Source organism: Castanea sativa, chromosome 6, assembly GCF_040712315.1.
Source record: "Castanea sativa cultivar Marrone di Chiusa Pesio chromosome 6, ASM4071231v1".
NCBI lineage: Eukaryota > Viridiplantae > Streptophyta > Magnoliopsida > Fagales > Fagaceae > Castanea > Castanea sativa.
Window position 1 is genome coordinate 60,984,587 of NC_134018.1, and position 21,656 is coordinate 61,006,242.

The 21,656-nt window shown below is 34.1% G+C and overlaps 1 protein-coding gene across 1 annotated transcript in view; it reads left to right on the plus strand.

Moving 5' to 3' along the window:
• Window positions 1-21,656, plus strand: part of LOC142640609 (callose synthase 7-like) — a 137,937-nt gene that overhangs the window by 48,335 nt on the left and 67,946 nt on the right. Inside the window, exons 18-20 of the mRNA XM_075814783.1 lie at window positions 11,835-11,916; window positions 12,011-12,060; window positions 12,177-12,263. Coding sequence (XP_075670898.1) covers window positions 11,835-11,916; window positions 12,011-12,060; window positions 12,177-12,263 — 219 coding nt within the window. The remainder of the gene's footprint in view (window positions 1-11,834; window positions 11,917-12,010; window positions 12,061-12,176; window positions 12,264-21,656) is intronic.

Consider the following 21,656-nt stretch of genomic DNA (forward strand, 5'->3'; position numbering starts at 1 on the left):
AGACTCTTATGGATTCAATGCGAGCAACAGGTATAAAAGTTTCATCAAAGTCCACTCCTTCTACTTAAGTGTATCCTTGGGCCACAAGTCTAACTTTGTTGCGAATGACATTTCCTTCCTTATCAGTCTTGTTGCAAAATATCCATTTTGTGCCAATGATGTTCACTCCCTCCGGCCTAGCTACCAGTATCCAAACATCATTCCTTTGAAATTAATGAAGTTTATCATGCATGGCTTCAACCTAGCTTTCATCTTGAAGAACATCTTCAACCTTGGCAGGTTCTACCTGAGACAAATAACATGAATAAGAAACAAAGTTAGACACATATTTATCAGTTGAACGCTTTCTCAAGGTTAGTTCATTCATGTTTCCCATGATCATATCTGGAGGATGATTCAGTTTGATTTTGGATGAAGGTTCTCTTTCCAAGTGTTTTTTAGGTTGACGAGATGTAGAAGACTCTTCTAGGACTTGTATAGCACTAGGTGAGGCAAGAGGAAAAGGATCTTGATCACCTACTTCTTGGTCAATCTCTAAAGTTAAAGGGAGAATTGATTTTGTCATTAGCTCAGCAACTTTTGAAGACTCTAAAGTTGATGCTTCATCAACCACAACATTGACAGTTTCCATGACCTTCTAGTCGTTTTGTTTAGCACCCTGTAAGCTTTGCTGGTGGAGGAGTATCCAAGAAAGATTCCCTCATCATTTCAGGTGTCAAACTTTCCCACGTTCCCTCTGTCCTTTAGAATGAAACAAGTGCTACCAAATGTTCTGAAGTAATTCACATTTGGTTTTCTTCCTTTCCATAGTTCATAGGGTGTCCTCTTTATACCTGGTCTGAAGTACACTCGATTCATAATGTGACATGCAGTGTTAACTGCCTCTCCCCACAGATCTTTTGCCACATCCTTCTTGTGTAACATAGCTCTGGCCATTTCTTGAATGACTTTATTCTTTCTCTCTACAACACCATTTTATTGAGGAGTGATAGGAACTGAGAATTATGGAGCTATACCGGACTTGTGTAGAAAGACTCCAATTGAGAGTTTTCGAATTCTTTGCCATGATCACTTCAAATTCGATCAACTTTCAATCCTTTTTTCATTCTGCGCCCTTTTACGTAATGACTCAATGTGATGAGGGGCTTCAGACTCAAATTGTAGCAAGATGACCCAAGTGAATCTAGTAAAGTCATCAACCACTACCATAATGTACTTCTTTCCTCCAAGAGATTCTGTTCTTGTTGGACCCATAAGATTAACATGAAGAAGCTCAAGAGGTCTGGCCGTGGCTATGGTCAAGGTGGCATGGTGTTGAGCTTTTGTTTGTTTTCCAAGTTGACATGGTCCACACATAGCTTTTGTCACCTTACTGAGTTTAGACATTCCTAGAACGACATCATTTTTGGACACAATTGATAGTTGCTTATAGCTAACATGCCCCAACCTTTGGTGCCATAAGTCTTCATTTGGAATTTGAATGTTGTTACATACAATCTAAGCATCAGGAACTAAACCATAGCAGTTGTCTAATGTGCAAATTCCACTTATGAGTTGCTCACCTAACTCATTTAAAATTAGACACTTCCCTTTAGAGAATAACAACATGAAGTCTTGATCACAAATCTAACTTATGCTCAATAGATTCACTCTCAGTCCTTCCACAAACAACACATTTGCAATATCTGGTAGTTCTGGTAAAGAGATGATTCCCTTTCCCTTTATCTGGGATTTGTTTCCATCACCAAAGGTGACATTACCACCTTTCTTCGATTCAAATACTTTGAAGAGAGTGCGGTCTCCAGTCATTTGTCTTGAGCAACCACTATCAAGATACCATAGACAAGTGTTCATAACTTTGAAGGCTGAGTGCATCATGAAGCATACTTCGTGCTTATTTGTCAAGTCATAAGGTATGGCCTTTTCTTTAATTTGATAGCCATATGATTTTACCCTTGCCTTTATCTTTTTGAGGCGTATGCCCTTGTAAAGGAACAATTTGAGACAATCTAGTCTTCTTCTACTCACAAATAGACCTTTTTCAATAATCATCAAGAGAGCTTTCAAATAACTTTTAGACTTGCATATTCTGAATAACTTAAGCATATAAAGGTTAGAAACACAAGAGATATTTGAAGAAAAAGATCTTTTCATGCAATTTGATTCCATGACAATAGGGGTCAATGGATCACACATCAAAGATTAAAACCTAATCAGAGTGTGCCCGCTTTGATACCACTTGTTGGGTTAAGATAGCTTGACCCTAGTTAATCAATTCAATTATCCAAGTTGATTAATTAGGTTCAATTGTATGCAAATCATGGAGGCACCAACAAATCACCGAAAATACTAAATATAGCGGAAAATAAATTTGACACGGTGATTTGTTAACAAATGGGGAAAACCTAGCAAGGAAAAAACCCCTCATCGAGTGATTTTAAAGTCACCACTCTCAAGAATCCACTAATCAACAATTAAGCGGTTACAAGTATAAGGAATCTTACCAACTACCCTAGCCTATCCCGAAATACCAACCTATAGTTGAACCTTCACTCCAATACCCAATTGGATTTGATCTTGTAGTAGCCTTCTTTCCCTTGATGCACAAACCTCCAATTTGTGACTAACTCCTTTGCACGGATCCTAGTATGTGACTAACTCCAACAACTTGAATGGTTATTGTTGGCTGCAAAGTTCTTAACTTCATCAACAATGAAGATGAAGAAGCACTTAATTACAAAACCCAATGGTGCACAAACGCATTAGCTTCTTACAGAGAAATTAAACACTTGGTCACTGTATCCGTATATGACGGCTTTTAAAATAAGCCTTATATATATATATATATATATATATATATATATATATATATATATATATATATATATATATATATATCTAGGGTTGTGAGAAAAGAAACCCTGCACATACACATAAGCTTGGGCCGGATTTTAGATCTAGAAATTCTAAAGTTGTAATTCTTGATAGATCGAGCTAGTGTCGAGCTATCTATTGAGCTTTGAATTAATTCTCGATAGCAGCTATCAATCAAGCTATCTGTCCAGAATTAATGATCAACTTTTCTTCACTTGTTTCTTGGATCAATCTTTATGTTTTTAATACTTGACTTGAACAACATATTTCTTGAAGTACTAAACCCATCTTAGATCTACCCAATTAAAAGTAAAGTGCATTTTGTCAAAGAATTAGCCAATTACAAAAAATATGACCCTAATCAAAGTTGGTGGCATTACTTACATACAAATACACATGTTGTGATGTAGCTTGATTTGGTAATTAATTTTGACTGAATTTGACTTATACAACTCAATTTGTCTATTTTTTTCATATGTCTCCTACTAGAATTGGGTATTCTAAATGTGGAGTGGTCAATCTCTTTGTCCTCATTATTCCTTCTTAGAAATTCTTGTACTTTAGTTGGTTCTCTTATAGTGGCATTAGCAAATGATTTGGTGCTGGCTCTTAAGTATTTTGGTATTAGAATTATGGTTAAATGATTAAATTAACCATTTGCAAATTAATAATTTAAGATATTTGGGACAATCAACGCTTTATCATATTACTAGAGCATGATGTCCTACGTTTGATTTCGTTCTCCACTGTACCTCTAATTTAAATTGTTAAAAATCTCACATGTTGGACTCCACTTATTATGGAGGAGCATAAACCCACACGTGAAAGGGAAGTGTTAAAATAGTAATTAAATGATGATTACATTTACTATTTCCTAAGAGTGTTCACATCAGTTTATCTAAATTTTTCTATCTATTTTAGCATAAGTTACTTTTTATATTTTACACAACCATTTTTACAAAACACCTACATCAGAATATCTATTATACATGATCATTTTTTTTTTTTTACTCTAGAGCAGTTTCTCTTCTCTCCTCAGGTTATCTCTCATCTCTCAGCTCTCTTCTCTCATTACTATCACAAAGCCAAACCTCCATGGCCAAGGCCGAAACTCCCATAACCACCACAAAGGCCGAAACTCACATAAATCAAACCCCTTCTCTCTCTAGCTCCCTAAACCCAAACTCCACCTAGCCTAGACCACCATGGGTATAGCCAATCAACCACCACAAGTCGCTGCAAAAGGCTCTTAACTTCAGGTTCGCTCTTGGGTTTGGGGACTTGGTGATTTTGTTTGGTTTTTGGTGTTCTCTCTTTGGTTCTCTCTTGTAGTTTGATTTGGGTTTTGGGGTTTGAGAAAGGTGGGATTTTTGGCTTTGGTGTGGTGGCTAGACAGTGGTGGGTGGTTGACCGGCTTTGTCTTGTTTACAGGAGAGAGAGTGAGTGAGTGAGTGAGATGGATATTGAGGTGGAGAAAGAAGAGAGCTTTGGGAAGAGAGAGGAGAGAATGTCTAATGAGGAGATGAGAGAAAAAAATATATTAAATACACAGAAAATGTGTATATTTACACATTTATAAATGAACTAATAAGGGTAGGTTTTAGGCAAAAATGTGTAAATTTCACGTCTTTTTCTATTATACACCCATTGATGCAAATGCTCTAACTGTTTAAACTTTTGTGGCAATAAGACATAGTGGTCCAAAGTGACAAAGAAGCTAAAGGCATAAACCGAAAATAATGAATACAAGCTTGTATACATGTGCAAGAAGAAATCCCACATGGAGAAAAAGTAATGAAGTTGAAAAATTAATATAACAAAACTAGCCACAAATCTATAGGTTTAAAATTTTAGGTCAAGTGGTGTCCTTATATGTTATATTATCACTTTAATTGGAGTAATTTCAAGATGTTGTCTTCCCAAGGTGGAAACTTGAAGATCACTTGAGTTAACCACGATTTCTCAACCCTCCCTTATGGCATGTTGACAAAAATTACAGCATTGTTTAGCCTTTAAAACCTTTGTGACAGGTCACTAATGATGGTGAATGGAGAGGACAGTGAGGATGGCGGCTTGGACATGGGAGAGGGAGTTTGGAGGAGTAATAGTTGAGTCTGGCGGCATGGAAAGACGGAAGAGGAATGACGATTTGATTTGGGTTAGTAGTGGCAATTCATTGGGTAGAGTGAGGATGGTGACGGCTGCTACTAGGCTGTTGAATTGAAAAAACTTGGATGGGTATTTTGTCAATGATAATGTTCTTTTTCATCCGCACTGAGAATGATTGCTTGGAGATGGTGTGATAAGACGATGCAAGCTTGACTAGGTTGAGTCTTGCTATAATGGGGGATGGCTAAAGCAGGTTATCTTAGAAATTTCAAACCGAGATAGATAGAGAAGAGGTTGAGATTTGAGATATATATATATATATATATATATATATATTATATTATGTGAACGACTCTAATACCATGTTAGAAAAAGTAGAAAAAAAATGCTCTGATACCATATTAGAAAAGGTAAACATATCTATGATACCATGTGAAAATACAATGTGTTGGGTTATAGATTGACCCCCCGTTAATTAATTTATTTGCCTAAGTTGATTAATTAGGTCAAATTACATGCAAAATCATGGATGCATGAACAAATCACCAAATAAACTAGAGTGCAAGTAATTTGTTGACTAATGGGAAAAATCTCTCACAAGGAAAAAACCCTACCAGGTAATTCTTAGATCACTATTCCCAAGAATCACTAATCAAAATCAAGAGATTACAAGTATAAGGAATCTTACCCCACACCTGGCCTATCCCAAAGTACCTACATACATTAGAAACCTTACGCAAGTCCCCAATTGGTCTTGATTTTGTAGGGACTCCTTACCTTTGCACAGATCTCGGTATGTGACTAACTCCTAGCAACTTGAAACTTGTTATTAGGTGCAAAGTTCTTCAATACACTTGCAGAGAAGGAAGCACTTGGTCACAAAACCCTAAGGTATATATGTGCGCAATAGCTTCACAATAAGTGTATAGATTCTCTAATTAAGTGTTTGTGTATTATGATGGTTTTAAAATAAACCTCTTATATCCTTTAGAAGTTTAGTGAACGAAACCCTAGAAGTCCAAGTCATCATAAGCCGAAAAATAGATCTAAAAGTTGTGGATCTGCAAAGCTTGATAGATCAAGAGGTATCAAGGATCTCCAATAATTCTTGATAGAAACCTTGTATTGAGCTTGTGTCGAGGCTCATTATTTTCAGCTTTTCTCACTTATTTCTTTGTTCAATCTTCATGTTTTCAATAATACCACTTGTTATAGCTAAGGGACATACTTCATGATATTCTAGAATTCACTTAGAACTACCCAAATACAAGTAAAGTGTGTTTTGTCAAAAGATATGCCAACACATGAAAAATATGACCCTAACAATCTCTCCCTTTGGCAATCCATGACAAAACCACAATAGTACAATGATATCCTAGAATACATTCTACTCATGATTTATAGAGAAAAAGAAGTCTAATCTAATACTTGAACTCTTGAAAAACTTTACAAGAAGAGAGATCAATGTATGAATAAGACTTTGCAACTAGTCTTAAAACTGAAACACTAAACAAGATACATCTAGGCATCATGTTTGAAAAATAGACAAGTTATTTAAATAAAAAAACATGTCTAAAAGGTGAGAAAAGAAATACACAAGTGAGAAGATAGAGAACAAAAGAACCATAAATTTTGTATGAAATATCTTAAAAGTTCTACAAAATTTAAGGCTAGAATAGAGAAGAAAAAGGAAACATACATCATCATTATATATATATATATATATATATATATATATATATATATATATATATATATATATATATATATCAATAAGCATAATGTATATAAAATGGTTACAAAATCAAAAGATACAGGTAGTGAGATAGCATCTATACTATACATGAAAATCCTCACTACATTCCTCAAAACTATCTAACTCTCCCTCTATCAACTAGGTCTAACTACTCTTATAACTGCTCCCTCTTTTTATCATGATAGAAAAAAGTGGATCACTATGAGGTAGTCATCTCATAATCATAGGAAGAACCAGAAGCATCATCATCATCATCATTTTCACCATCTGAAGAAGCATGAAGACTCACGCTCTGGATAGGAAGCAAACCCACCAAGTTGAGATTGACAATGAGCTATACATCCAATTCTAATGTTCATTTGACTCATCTCATTAGAGATCTGGTCAAGATGATCACCATAAGCAGCTTGAATATTCAGAATCACTCCAAGGTCATCATGAAAGAGCTGGAGTTGATCAAGGATGGGAGCTAAGGTAGCCTCTACTCCAGAAGAGGAAGAAGAAGATGGAGCAGATGAAGAAGACAAATGACGAGCATAGGCAATATCCTCGGCAACACGAAACTCTGCCTCCTCCCACTGAGCAGGTGTAGTATCATCTAGTGGGTGCTTGGTCTTAGCTACCAATTATGAAGAGCTTCTAACTATAGATTCCTTGCATATAGCACCCATAATAGAGAAGTGTGAAGAGGATGAAATAGAAACACTAGCGTGCAAGAGAATGCACATGATAAAGGAAGGAAAGATGAGTTTATCACAACTTGCAGTGTCCCGAAAAGTATCCAAAATGGATAGAATCATGCAAGAGGGAAAGTGTATGGATAGACCCTCTAGTAGAAATAAATGAAAATGAGCACGAGGCTTAGTGATGGTGTTATAGTGCAAACATGGAGTAAGAATAAACACAATGACCATGTTAAAGATCCGTGGATCTTAGCAAAGTCACGGGTAACAAAACTAAGTTTGTGTCCCCAAAATGTAGAACGCTCATTGAAGTGAGAAGCCAAAGCATCCCTAGAGAGAGTTTTGAGCATAAAGAATCTAGTAGTCATGATTATCTACCCAAAGATCATGGAGTAAATCGGAGATAAGTTTCAATGTAACAACGATACGTGTACCATGAAACTATGTAGAGAACCAAGGTACAGAGGTATCAGCATCATGTATGTTGGAGTAAAACTCTTGTATAAACATGTTAGGACAGGTAACTGGTCATTCACATAGGAACTCCAATCCACGTGATCTAAATAATTTGGGTACCATAGTGTTTGTAAAATCAGACAAAATGACTTGATGTTCAGAATGAACAGCACGGCCAAAAAAGTTCTCATTGAATTCCTTATGTCTATTCAAATCATGGAACCGAAGTGAAGAAGGAATTAAAGAGGAAATAGAAGTGGAATGAAAGATGGGATTTTTAGACAGAACATATATTTTGGGTTTGGGTGCCATAGTAAGGAAACTGAAGCAAGGAGTAAACATGCGCACGCACACACGCACGCACACACACTCAGATGTGTAAGACAGAAAAAAAAAAAAGAAAAAAGAAAAAAAAAAAAAAGAACAATGGATGAACATGTGACGTGTGAAACAAAATTGCATCATGGGTAGCACTCAATCCAAACCGTAGCACTCACAAATAATCAAAAACACAATCCTAAATAATGCATGAAAATATGTTCAAATGCATTTAGAATGCAACGCAAGGCAATATATTCAAATTAATTGAACACCCACACCCACAATTTCAAAAAAAAAAAAATTTAAAACCCAAAAATTTTGAAAACCTAGGTCGAAAATGTATGAATACATGAGAAATGAAGAAAAGAAGAGTTTAAGAAGACATACCAAGGTTTTGATGAAGCTTAGAGGCCAAAAATGGGATTAGAGGAAGACATTTGGTGAAAATTTGAGTGAGGGGTTGAGAGAGATCGAAGTTCTATCGAGGTATTTGAGTGAAATGAAAACTGGGTTGACCCTTATCCTTATATAGAACCTATGTTCTCAATAAATCAAGCTTCTATTGAGAGGTATCGAGAATTAAAACTCGATGTATCAAGAGGTATTGAGGACGTGTCAACAACAAAAGTCCTTCAATGTATTGAGCAAAAAGAAGGTTGAGAAAATTGGCTTGATGGATCGGGGTAGCGTTGAGAGGTATCAAGATAAACCTAGAAAAAGTTCGATAAAAGTGTCTGGTATTGAGGAGGTATCAAGAGGTGTCGAGAGGTATCGATACTTCTATTGAGATGCACAAAAAAAATAAATTTTCAATTGAGAAAAAACATGAAGAGTATGCAAACAAGATAAACAAAAAAGAAATACCAACCACACATCAAAGGCTCTAAAATCATGATAATCACTCAAATATCAAACTAAAAAAAACCAATGCATTCACAATCCCAAAGCACTAAACAGTCTAACATATTTTATTTCAAAAACAATTCAAGACTGTTTAGTAAGCTTCTACTAACACGTGTATTCTTTGTGATGGCCAATCACATTGTACCAGTACATTTATATCAAGAGTAGCAAATAATTGTGTGTAGTGTGTGAAACTTTTGCAAGTAAGCATGAGTGTCTCAACATTAAAAAATAATGATATAAGAGAATCATAAAAACTCACACACAATCATAATCATTAGACAGGAACTATCACCTTTGAGGTACATCCTATAATTCTCACATCTCTTAGAAAAATGATTGCAATTATACTTTAAAGCATTTGATTCTTTTTGCTTTTAAGCACAATTTAGCATGTCATGAATGGGTATATAAGAGAGAGAAAAGAAAATACCCTTTGTTTTTTTTTTTTTTTTAATCAAACACCATTTTTCTTTGGGTGATTTGAATGTATGAGTTATTTGTAAGTAGGAAAAAACTCACAATGCCACAAAACACCATTAGTTGTGCATGAAAATGCTCATCAAAGCTACAAATGATACAAAGTAAGAAGAAAACGATTTTGAGAAGCTCTCCAATAAGAGCCAAAGAGTTTTGAAATTGATTAATCTTTCCATAAGATAACACACCATTGTTTTGTTGGCTAGCAAGTCATTTGTAACAAATGGGACAAGTATGTCCAGCTACACCACAATGATGACAGAAGTGAATCTTCTTCAATTGATTCTTCTTGTCAGTGGAGTGATGAAAATCATTCTTTCCTTTTTTCTTAACAAGTTTAGGGGGTACTCCAAAGATGGATTTTCACTTATCAATTTTAACCTTAATTTCTACTTTCTTTTTAGAAATATTGTTTTTAAGTTTAGTCTCATCACAAGGAGGTACAAAAATGATATCATGGCAAGCAGAGTTAGAATTTGTACAAGTAAAGAAAGAAATAACATACCCTAAACCAATCTTGTCAAAGGAAGACTTTAAAATGCTTAGCATCTCATCTAGTTTTGCACTTGATGTACGTTCCAGTTGTACCTGTACTTGGAAGAGCTTAGCATCTAACTTTTTGGTCTTCTTGGTCAAGAAGTTGTTCTCAAATCGTAAAGCTCCAATGGTTTGATTCCCTTCATCAACTTTCGAAAAAAGATTCTCTCTCTCTCTCTCTCTCTGCTCTACTTCTTCATAGCCAATTTGTAAAGTTTTTCATATTTTTCAGAATTTTTGTAAAGCCTAGAATAGACTATTTGGATGTCATCATTTTTCATCCAACTTCTCAAAATTAGGTTCATCTAATTCTTCATCCTCACTTACTGCCTCTCTAGTGTCATTAGTAAGGTCAATAGTGGCAGTGAAAGCCTTAAACTTCTCTTCTTGGTCACTTTCATTTGAATCACCTTCGGGTTCAATATCACTCAAGGTAGTAGTTAAGGCTTTGCTCTTCCTTATTGACTTAAGATATGTTGGACATTCTTGTTTCGTGTACCCATAATCTTGAAAATCCAAACACTTAGGACCAGATGGAATATTGGTGTTTTGACCACCTTCCTTGTTCTCCTTCTTTGGCTTGTCTTGAGACTTCTTTGAAGTGAATCCAGATTTTTTGCAATCTTTTTCATCTATCTTCACATTGGCATTCTTAATGAATTTCTTGAATTGCCTTGTGATGTATGCCTTGAACTTTGTCTGTTCATCCTTAGAAACTTCTTCATCTTCATCTTCATCATCTCTCACCTTCAAAGCCATGTTCTTGCTTTTTCAACCTTTTCCAATTTTGGCCAGACATAACTCATAAGTTTGAAGGCTCCTAACCAATTCAGTCAAAGGAATCTTGTCAATATCCTTAGACTCTTCAATAGCTGTAGTCTTGGTATGAAACCATCCTGGAAGAGATCGAAGTATTTTCCTTACAATCTTTTGATTAGGAATTTTCTCTCCTAGGTTAAAGGAAAAATTCACAATATCCTTGAATTTTGCATAAAACTCGTTAAAATTTCGTCCTAATCTTCCATTTTAATTTCCTCAAAACTACTAATCAATCTTTGAAACTTTTGAGTCTTTGACTGCTTTGATTCCCTCATAAGTATTCTGAAGGGTATTCCATGCTTCCTTCACATTGTCAATAGAAGAAATCTTCTTGAATTCTTCATTAGTCACAGCACTAAACAAAATATTCAAGGCTCTACTATTGAAGTTTGCAACATTGATCTTTTCATCATCTCAACCTCAGCTATTTCAGTTTTAGAGTCAGTGTTAGGATTTGCTACACCGTGTATGGTCTGAGTGTTCAGTGCTGGTGTATGCTTCTGACGCAACATTGCCCTGCTCTGTCTATTCAAATTAAGCAGCGAAAAAAAAAAAATTTAGACCTCTTTGGTTGATTTGCAAATAGGAATAAAACTCGTGTTTTCCATTTTTATTTTCTTTGCGACACAAAAAGACAATACATGCTACAAAACAATGCGCAAATCACGCTGACTCGCTGAGTGCTTATTAAAAAAAATAATAATAAAATAAAAATCACGCATGAGTTCTCAACTACTTGATTGCTATTTACAACTGGATGATAAAATGCTGAAATTGTACTGTTTTCTGTACTGTTCGTTTTTTAAATGCTGTTCCGTTTTAGGTAGACTAGTTCTGATCTCTTTCTTTTTCTTTTTTCTTTTTTTGAATCATATATTTACATGCTTTGTTGATAGATACTGCCCCTTGTTGGACCAACAAAGTTGATTATGGAGACTCCTATTGATAAACTTCAGTGGCATGAGCTTTTTCCAAATGGTATAACTTGACAACCTTTGCAGTTCGTACTTCTTACTTTTTCTTTTTCTTTTATTTGCCTAGACAAAGTACTAACAATCTGAAACTTCTGTAGGAACATATAATGTTGGCATTGTTATCGCGATATGGGCTCCAATTGTCTTGGTGAGTGGTTCTGACAAACTTTCCTTGTTTACGTCATTATGCTGTATTTTGAATTCTTTCAATAGATTATTGAAAGTACAGTATAAGCCACAATCCTATATGTTCTTGGTAAACAGGTCTATTTCATGGATGTACAAATATGGTTTGCCATATTTTCTACTCTTTTTGGTGCGATATATGGAGCGTTCAGCCGTTTGGGTGAGGTTAGTTGAAAGTTTTTCTCACACCACTGGATGAGTGATAGCAACATACGAATGTAGATGTCTAGTAAAATGAGTTGGCTTTAGTATAGACGGGCACAATAATTTTGATGAGTTTTTTATTTTATTTTATTTTAGTTATCCGTATTATTATTATTATTATTATTATTATTATTATTATTATTATAAACTAAAGCCTCTAACTTTTGATTGACTCTTCCTTCTTTATTGCGTGTGCGTTTGTTTCTAAAAAAAAAAATTACTTAATTAAATATTATAATTAATTAATGAAAAAAACCTCTAACACAAGTTAGATTTCTAGCCAAATACAATAACACTCCCCACCGTCTCTACTTTCTTCTATTTAAGAACTACTCTCCCACTTTTCTTAGTCTCTTCAAACGTAGCATATCACTCTAGAACGATCCTACAATCATACATACATACATAGATATATATATATATATATACACACACATGCAGCCCCACGGCCAAACCTGCTCACCAAACTACTGATCTACACCTCTTTCACAGTTTTTGGTTCAATCATGACCGTACACAACTTTTAGATTTGTCGCTCTCAATAGCTATTTTCATCGCCGATGGAGCCCCATCACCACTGCATGTCGTGGGTACTACTGAAATGAACTGGGTCTTGATTTTTGATGGGAATTGTAGAGTCACCAATCAACACAACGGTCAAAAAGTTGCTTCAAAGAGTGGTGCTAAAGTGGGTCTTGATTCTTGATGAACTATGACTCATCAAAGTCACTTTGTTGAAGTGTGGGTACTGGATTAAGGCAAGCAGGATTTGAAACAGAGTCAAAGAGAGAGGTATTGAAAGAAGCGTTTGCGGAGGAAAATTGAGAAAAGGGAGAAATAAAGAAGACAAAAGGTGAAGGAAATGTGGCTGAGAAAAAATGGAAGAAAAAAAAAAAAAATGAAAAAAAAAGGGTGTTGTGTTTAGACATGGCAAAACGGGTCAGAATTTTTTGACCCGATCCGACCAGAAAAATATCTGACCCAAATCCAATTTTTTTTATCCGAAGCAAAAATGGGTTGACCCGTGACTCGACCCGAGTTTTTTGCGAGTCAACCCGACCCGACCCGAATTCGAATCACTTTTTTAAAACTTTTTTTTTGGTAAAAAAAAAATTAAAATTAAGACAATAGTAGTTTAATTGTTTATTGTGAGCTTTAAAGAAACAGTTGATATATTTACATAACTACATACAAATTAATTGAAAGATAAATGGTTGAGCATTCTATAATTTGTAAAGATTTTTAGATATCAAATAACAAAGTACATGCCAAGATAATATGGTTACAGTAAAGTTAAAAGTATAGATTTAAAATTATAGACACGTGTGAGAAATATTCATAAGTGTGAAAATAGTGAAGCTAAAGTATCAAATTAGCATAAATTATGAATGCTTAGACCTATTTTTTAACAATTTGTGTAAAAAATAAATGGCTTTTCAAAATAAATTATGATATTTCCTAGAGTGTGTGTTGTTTAACAATGATATGATATTCATAAAAGAGAACATATATAAATAAGTAAGCAATCAAACTTTAATGTATATCTCAAATTGAAATAGAGTGCCAACCACAATTGATAATAGATTATAAAATTAATTTTCAAGATTGTAAATTTCTTATATGTTTTTATTCTTTATCAAATGAGTTATCCAATAAGTCATTTGTAATTTTGTTTTATATTTTGGAATGTTGATATTGTGTAGAAATAAAACATGTGTATTTATTTTAATTATCTTTGTGTTATTTTGTTTTAGATAGCAATGTTAGGATTCGTATAATTTTAAAATTATTGAATAAGTATTAATAAGTTTAACTGAGTTCATTCTTGATATTAGTGGTGAATTCAAAATAATGCATTTTACATTAAGTAATTTGTTGCATAACTTTCCAAATGGCAAATACATGTTGTTTTCTTTATAAAAATAAAAAATAAAAAATAGTTCATGTGAAAAATACGGGTCTACCCGACCCGACCCGCAACCCGATTGACCCGAACCCGTTTTTAAACCGCTTAAGTAACCCGTTTTTGACTTGTGACCCGTTTGACCCACAACCCGAAGACCCAACCCGAACCAGCCCAGCCCCGCCCCGCCCCGTCCGTTTTGCCATGTCTAGTTGTGTTGGTGGTTTTAACCATTGCGTATAAATAAATTAATAAGAAAGCTATCAAAACACGTCCAAAATCCATATGATGAATTCATTGCAAAATATTTGGTCTTCCTCGATTATACAAGGTTTCTTATTCTATTCTGAGGTGTGCATACATGGATTATGAATCAATGTTATGAGGTGATGTAAACGATTATAACATATTGAATGAATTCTACTACAACTACCATCTATAGCAACTTTTATTAATAATTGTTAATTTAACCTTAATTTGTTAATAATTGTTAAATTTGAAGTTTTTACTTCAATATAGTGATTTTAATATTTCGAGTAGGCGATGACCACCAAAAATATCAAAAAATTAGTTGTATGTTCTCTTTGATACCTTATGTTGTAAAAGTGCATAACATTATTTTTTGAATCTTACATTTAATAGTTTTCCCGTGCATCGCATGGGTTAGCGACTATTAGTTGTTATTATTGTTATTATTATTATTATTATTATTATTTAAGAATTTGCAATCAATGATCGTAAGATTTTGATGTAGTTCATCATGTACCTCTTATGCTATAATATTAATAGAATCATCATCATTCTTCTTAAAAATTTTGCAGTGCCTTCTAATGTGACCAGCCTTACCATATGTCCAACATTGTACTTGGTCAAATCTAGATTTACTTCTGTTCCAATTGGAATTATTGGATTTTAATTAATCTGCCTCGATTTGAATTTCTATCATTTCCTCTACTCCTTGTCTCAAGATTCAGGGAAAAATCATATCTTGAGGTTTCACCTGCTTCTCTTCTGTGAAACACCTTAGCTAGAATTAAATCTCATATGTTATTGTTTCCCTCCCCCCACCCCCCCCCCCCGGTAGAATTGCTTACTCCCATTCTCATAGCCTCTCAACTGTTTGATAAAGAGACCAAAACGATCAGTGCATAGATCTCATCATCAAAATCAATTTGTACAAAGGATAATTAATCTATCATAGTGTAGAATTTCCTCAAATTTTGTGCTAATGATGCGTTCTCCGTCATCTTTAGATTGAATAGTTTCTTTATTAGATACACCTTATTGTTTGCTAATGACTTTTCATACATACCAGACAAAGAATTTATCATATTTGCTATGGTCTTTTCCTTTGCAACATTATGTGCAACTGATCTTGACAGAGATAATCAAATAACTCTCAATACCTATCTATCAAGAAGAGTTCATTCTTCATCTTTTACAGTTGCAAGTTTCTCCCCCATAAAAGGAAGACGCAACTTCTTCCTATAGAAGTAGTCCTCGATTTGGATCCTCCATAACCCAAAGTTTATGCCATCAAATTTTTCTATTATAGACACCTTTACTATTTCCTATGTCATTGCTCCCACTCAAACCCTAACCCTAGGATTTGATACTAATTTTAGGGATTATTCACAAAATTCTCAAATTTGTGAGATGCAAAACTAGAGAAAAATATGCGCCAAAGAAAACAATAACACAAGATAATATTTATGTGGTTTGGCAATTTGCCTACGTTCACAGAGTTATAGTGATTTCATTATTTTCAGGAAAAATACAAGATGTAGTAGTATAGTTTTTTCTCTCTTAAAACAACACCATACCCTAATTTGAAAAACAATGGTATTAACACATCTGCTCCATAGACTAAGCTTCAGAAAATCTCCTATCAAAAGTCGTAGCACTTTTATATTAGGTTGGGTCATAATTCGAATTAAACACAACTAGGCTTCACATAGCCCAATAGGATACACCCTAAAAATATTTAGGCAACCCCTTCTTCTGAAGTATTGATCTTTCCATCTAAACAATGGTTCTATTCTTTCTTTCTGCCACTCCATTTTGTTGTGTAGTGTGGCCAATGTTCAATTTCCTCTCCATGCCAATATCTCCACAAAACTTGTCAAACTCATTTTAGTTGTAAATCCACCTCTATCACTTCTCAACACCTTCATTATATGTCCACTTTTCCTTTCAACAAACTTTGGATTTATTTTTTGAAAATAGAGAAAACATTAGGTTTTTGTCTCTTGAAAATACACTCAAGTCATTCTTATAAGACCATGAACAAAAGTTATAAAATACATAATAACTCCATGAGGTAACGCCTTCATCTGTCCGCGCGCATTCGTCTAGACAAGCTCTAACAGTCTTTAGCCCACCATGCCTTCTATTTTGGAATGACTCATGGTTGTGCCTGCCAAGCATACAACCTTTACAAACTTCTTTCACTTCGTGTATAGTTGGCAACCCATGCAGTGTTTCTTTGTCATAGGTTTTACAGGCATTGGAAATTCAGGTGCCCAAGCCTTTTATGCCAAAGCTATGACTCGTCATAGCCACTTCCTTTGAGCATGAAAAAGTGAGAGGAAAACTTCTATTTTTCTCCAGCTTGATCTTTACCACAAGTTGACTTCTCACGTCTCGTTCCAACCCCCCCCCCCCCTCCCGGTCATAAATCTTGCATGAGTCTCCTTCAAGGTGAAAGCTCATTCTCGAGTTGCCTAACACTTTAGCAAATTTTCTTCTAGTAAATGTCATATTTTTATGTAATTGGCATATCTTATGAAAAAACGCACTTGACTTGTAATTTGATAGTTCTAAGTGGATTCAAAAATATAATGACAAGTGATTTTATTGAAGATATGAAGATTACTTAAGAAACAGTATATGATAAGCTAAAATAGGTTATCTCAATACCTAGCTCAACACCTCTAATCTATTGAGTTTTAATGAATCGCAATACCTACCTTGATACCTCTCAATCTATTAAGGTATGCAGATTTTGATTTTTCAAAAATGTTTTTGGCCCATGATGACAAGACTTTTCTAGGGTTTCATGTTCTAGGTTTTCAAGGGCTATAAAAGCAATAGTTTATAGCTATCATCATACACATAGAGACTCATATTGGGATACATGCTATTGTGACTTCTTATGCACCTTAAGGTTATGTACTAAGCTGCTTTTAGATCTACAAACGTGGATTGAAGAACTTTGCATCAAACAACTACAATCAAGTTGTTGTGCAATTAGTTACAAATTGGGATTCATGCAAAAAGAATTATCTACAAGATCAAGTCTAATTGGAAATTAGCGTAAAGGTTCAACTGTAGGTTAGTATTTTGGGATAGGCCAAGTACGGGTAAAATTCCTTATACTTGTAATTGCTTGTTCTTGAATAATGGATTCTTCGAGAGTGATAACCTGAAATTTACCTGTTGGGGTTTTTGCCTGCAAAAGTTTTCCCCATTCGTCAACAAATCATTATGTCCAATTTAATTTTACCTACTGGGGTTTTGCTTTATTTCTTGGAAAAATTGTGTCGTCTAGCCCTTGTTGAATCAAGCTAAGAGCCTTTACGTCTTTCTTCCTGTACTCCTTCAATTGTTGTTTCCAGAATTGGACAAAGTTGCTACATTCTATGGCTTTCATCATCACAAACAAAACATTATAGTTTTCACCCTAAAAAATAGGAGATGAAAGTTGTAGAGCTCCCATATTTTGGTTGCTCAAACATGCCATTGCCGTTGCTTTCTTCAAGCTTGTTTTTTTAACAAATCTTCAAACCTGACTCTTGATTTGAACCAAGCTCTGATATCATTATGTTAGCATTGGAATAAAGGGGCATAAAGATTTTAATTAATTTTTTAAAGGGTAAACTACATATTTGGTCTTTATCCTTTACACCATACTTCAATTTGATCTCTAACCTTTTAAATGTATCAATTTAGTCCCTAACATTTCAGTGACGTGTCAATTTAGTCCTTATGGTTACCTTTTAAATGGAAATTACTGTCATGACTAATGGTCAAAATATAAAATTAGTTTATTGCTACATTAACATAAACTAATTTTTTATTTTTGCCATTAGTCATATTAGCAATTTTCATCTAAGAGATAATGACATTGACTATATTTACATGATACTAAAAAGTTAAGAATCAAATTAAAATTTGATTTAAAAAATAGAGATTAAATATATAGTTTATCATTTTTAAAAAGATTTTACTATCGAATATTATATTTTTCTAAGGGGACAAGAACTATCGTATCTATAAATATATAAAAAGAGCCAATGGCTCTTTCTACGGTCATTTTTTGGTTTAGTCAAAATTTTGGACACTAGCTAATTAAAAAAGCACCGTTTTAGTACTTTCAAAAAAAGCTCTAGTTTTGTTAAATGTCTACGGAAACGCACCACTTCAATCGGTAAGCTGACATATTTCTTTATATTTTTTTATTAGTACACCAACTTTTTTGTTTTGAGAAGCAATTAGTACACCAACGAGCTACATGTTTTTGTTTTTTGTTTTTTATATATATATGTATTAAATTTTCAAAATATTTTTATAATTGTTGTTTATTTCTTATATGTCAAAATAAAATAATAAAATATCATACTGAAACTAACTACAACTAAAAATAAAGGTATTGTAAAAAAAATGGAGGTTACGTCCACAACATTTTTCATAACAAATCTTAGTAAATTGTTATTCTAATTTACACTTACCAATAAAATTATTTTTTTGTCCACCAATAACAACTCGTAATAACCTAATACTTATGATTTGTGATAAAAAGGTTAGACATAACATTTCTCTTATGAAAATGTTAAGATATTTTGTTATCGTCACAATATTTTCACAATTGCTGAGGTGTCAATTTTTACAATTCAAACTAAAATATAACAAAGTCATAAAGGAATTATGAAAATATTGTGCCATTCTTTGTGTTTCTATTTTTTTTATTAATCAGTTTTTATTGAGCCAAAATTCACATACAGTTTTTTTGGGTTGAATTTTTGTATTTTTTTGTATACATATTTTTTTCTTTATGTACCATTTTAAGTAAAAAAACATGTAGTTTTACACACACACAAACAAAAAATGAAAAACAAAAACAAAAACTTAGGATTAAAACACTTCATCCTTTATGTCTGGGGTAGTTCACAATTCCTCCTTAAAATTTAAAATCAAGCAATTTTCCCTTTAATATTTTGGAAAAGAATCATATTGTTATTCTCTTAATTAAAACCTAATGAAAGCTTATGATTCTTAAAATATTTTATTGTGTAATGTCTAAAAAAATACTCCCATTAAATTTCAACATCCCAAAAAACATTTCACGTATTTTGAGTTTTAGATGGTAGTAAAGCTTAGAAAGTTGGAATGGTAATATAAGGTGTTTCATTTGTTAATTAGAAAACATTGATTTTTTTTTAGTTTAAATCTTTGAAAATTATAATTTATCTAATGGAAATTTTGATGACACATGCCTTTTGTTATCTTTTTCTTTTCTTGTCTTTTCTTGCCTAAAACGAGTATTCATTAAAAACTAATTAAGCTAAAGATTGTACCTAGACTCATGTAGAATGATAAAAAAGAAAGTATGAATGACAAAAGAAAGTATTTGTGGAACTTTTTTCTTCTTTTCTTTTACTTCTTGAAAAAGACTCAACAGAAACTTATGAAAAGTTATTTTTCTGCAAAACAGGGAGTTCTAGTGACTCACTTGCGATTGGGACAAGTCGTGAGTTCCAGTCGCGAAATAATTGACTGGTTAGACTGTCCTTTTTTGTCTTGTAGTGCTCTAGCTATCGTGACCCTTCAGCTTCCTACATACTTTACACGTATGACATTTTGGTGAGTCATCAGTTGCGAGTCACTCGCGAGTTCCATTCGCGAGAATCCTTTTGAATGAACACACACTTGAATTCTTCACACTCTCTCACACATAACCCTTACATGATTCCCACCTAAATACAGGGTATCTAATTTTTGAATTACAAGCAAATTTGGCATGAAATAAAGCCAACACATGGTTGAATAAATCCAACCTTACATTATATAAACCAAGAAACATGTGTATAAAGAAAGAAAAGAAACAACACATGTGAGATAATGAGTTAAAACATACATCATCATCTTATATATCAAATAAGCATAATGTATGTAAACAGGTTATAGAACCAAGCATACATGTAATGAGAATTATACAACAAAAACCTCACTACATTACTCAAAAACAAAACATACTCTCCTCCTAGTGAGAACTATACAGCAAAAACCTCACCACATATCTCAAAAACAAAACATACTCTCCCCTTATCACTAGTCTATCTCTCCCCCTAACAACAAGACTACTCTCATAATCAAAACATACTCTCCCCCTAGTGAGAACTGTACAGCAAAAATCTCACTACATATCTCGAAAACAAAACATACTCTCCCCTTGTCAGTAGTCTAGCTCCCCCCCTTAACAACAAGACTATTCTCATAATCAAATCTACTCCTCCTCTTTGTCACGAGTGACAAAGGGTGAATCATTGAAAGGTCACCATCTCATCATCATAGTTAGTGCTAGAAGCATAACCACTATCATCTCCACTAGCAAAAGACTCCATAGAAGGATCATGCTTGGGAGAAGGAACGAAGCCACCAAGGCAAGACTGTCTACGAGCAATCCGGCCAATCTTGGTGTTCATCTGACATATCTCATCAGAAAAATGGTCAAGACGAGTACCAAAACCATCTCGAATGAGCTGGAACTGATCCAAGATGGTAGCAAGAAATGCCTTTACTCTAGAAGATGGAGGTGGAGTAGACGAAGAAGGATGAGAGGCATAGGTAGCATCCTCAACAGCGCGAAACTTAGCCTCTTCCCATTGAGCGGGAGTAGACTCCGGACGAGGCCACTTGGCCTTGGCCACCAACTAAGCAGAGCTCCTAACCAAAGATTCCTTGCTAATAGAACCCATCATAGGGAAAAGAGGTGAAAAGGAATAGGAACATGTTCATGTGTGAGAATGCGTGTGATAGCTGAATGAAAGATTAGCTTTTCAAGTGTAGCAGTGTCTTGAAAGATATCCAGCATGGACACTATCATATGTGAGGAAACGTCTATAAAGAGACCCTCCAAGAGAGAAAAAATAAAATAAGCACAAGGCTTAGTGATTGTACTATAGTGAGACCATGGAGTGAGAACAAAAGTCATCACTATATTAAGGATCCGTGAAACTATAGCAAAGTCATGAGTAATGAAGCTAAGAGTGTTACCCCAAGACATGGAACACTCACAAAAGCGAATGGCTAGCTCATCTCTAGATAGAGAGCAAAGCCAAGAACAACTAGGATATTTACGATGAGCTACCCTAGGGACACATGGTACACCAAAAATGAACTTTGGAGTAACTACAATGTGTGTTCCTTTGAATACCATAGTAAACTGAAGG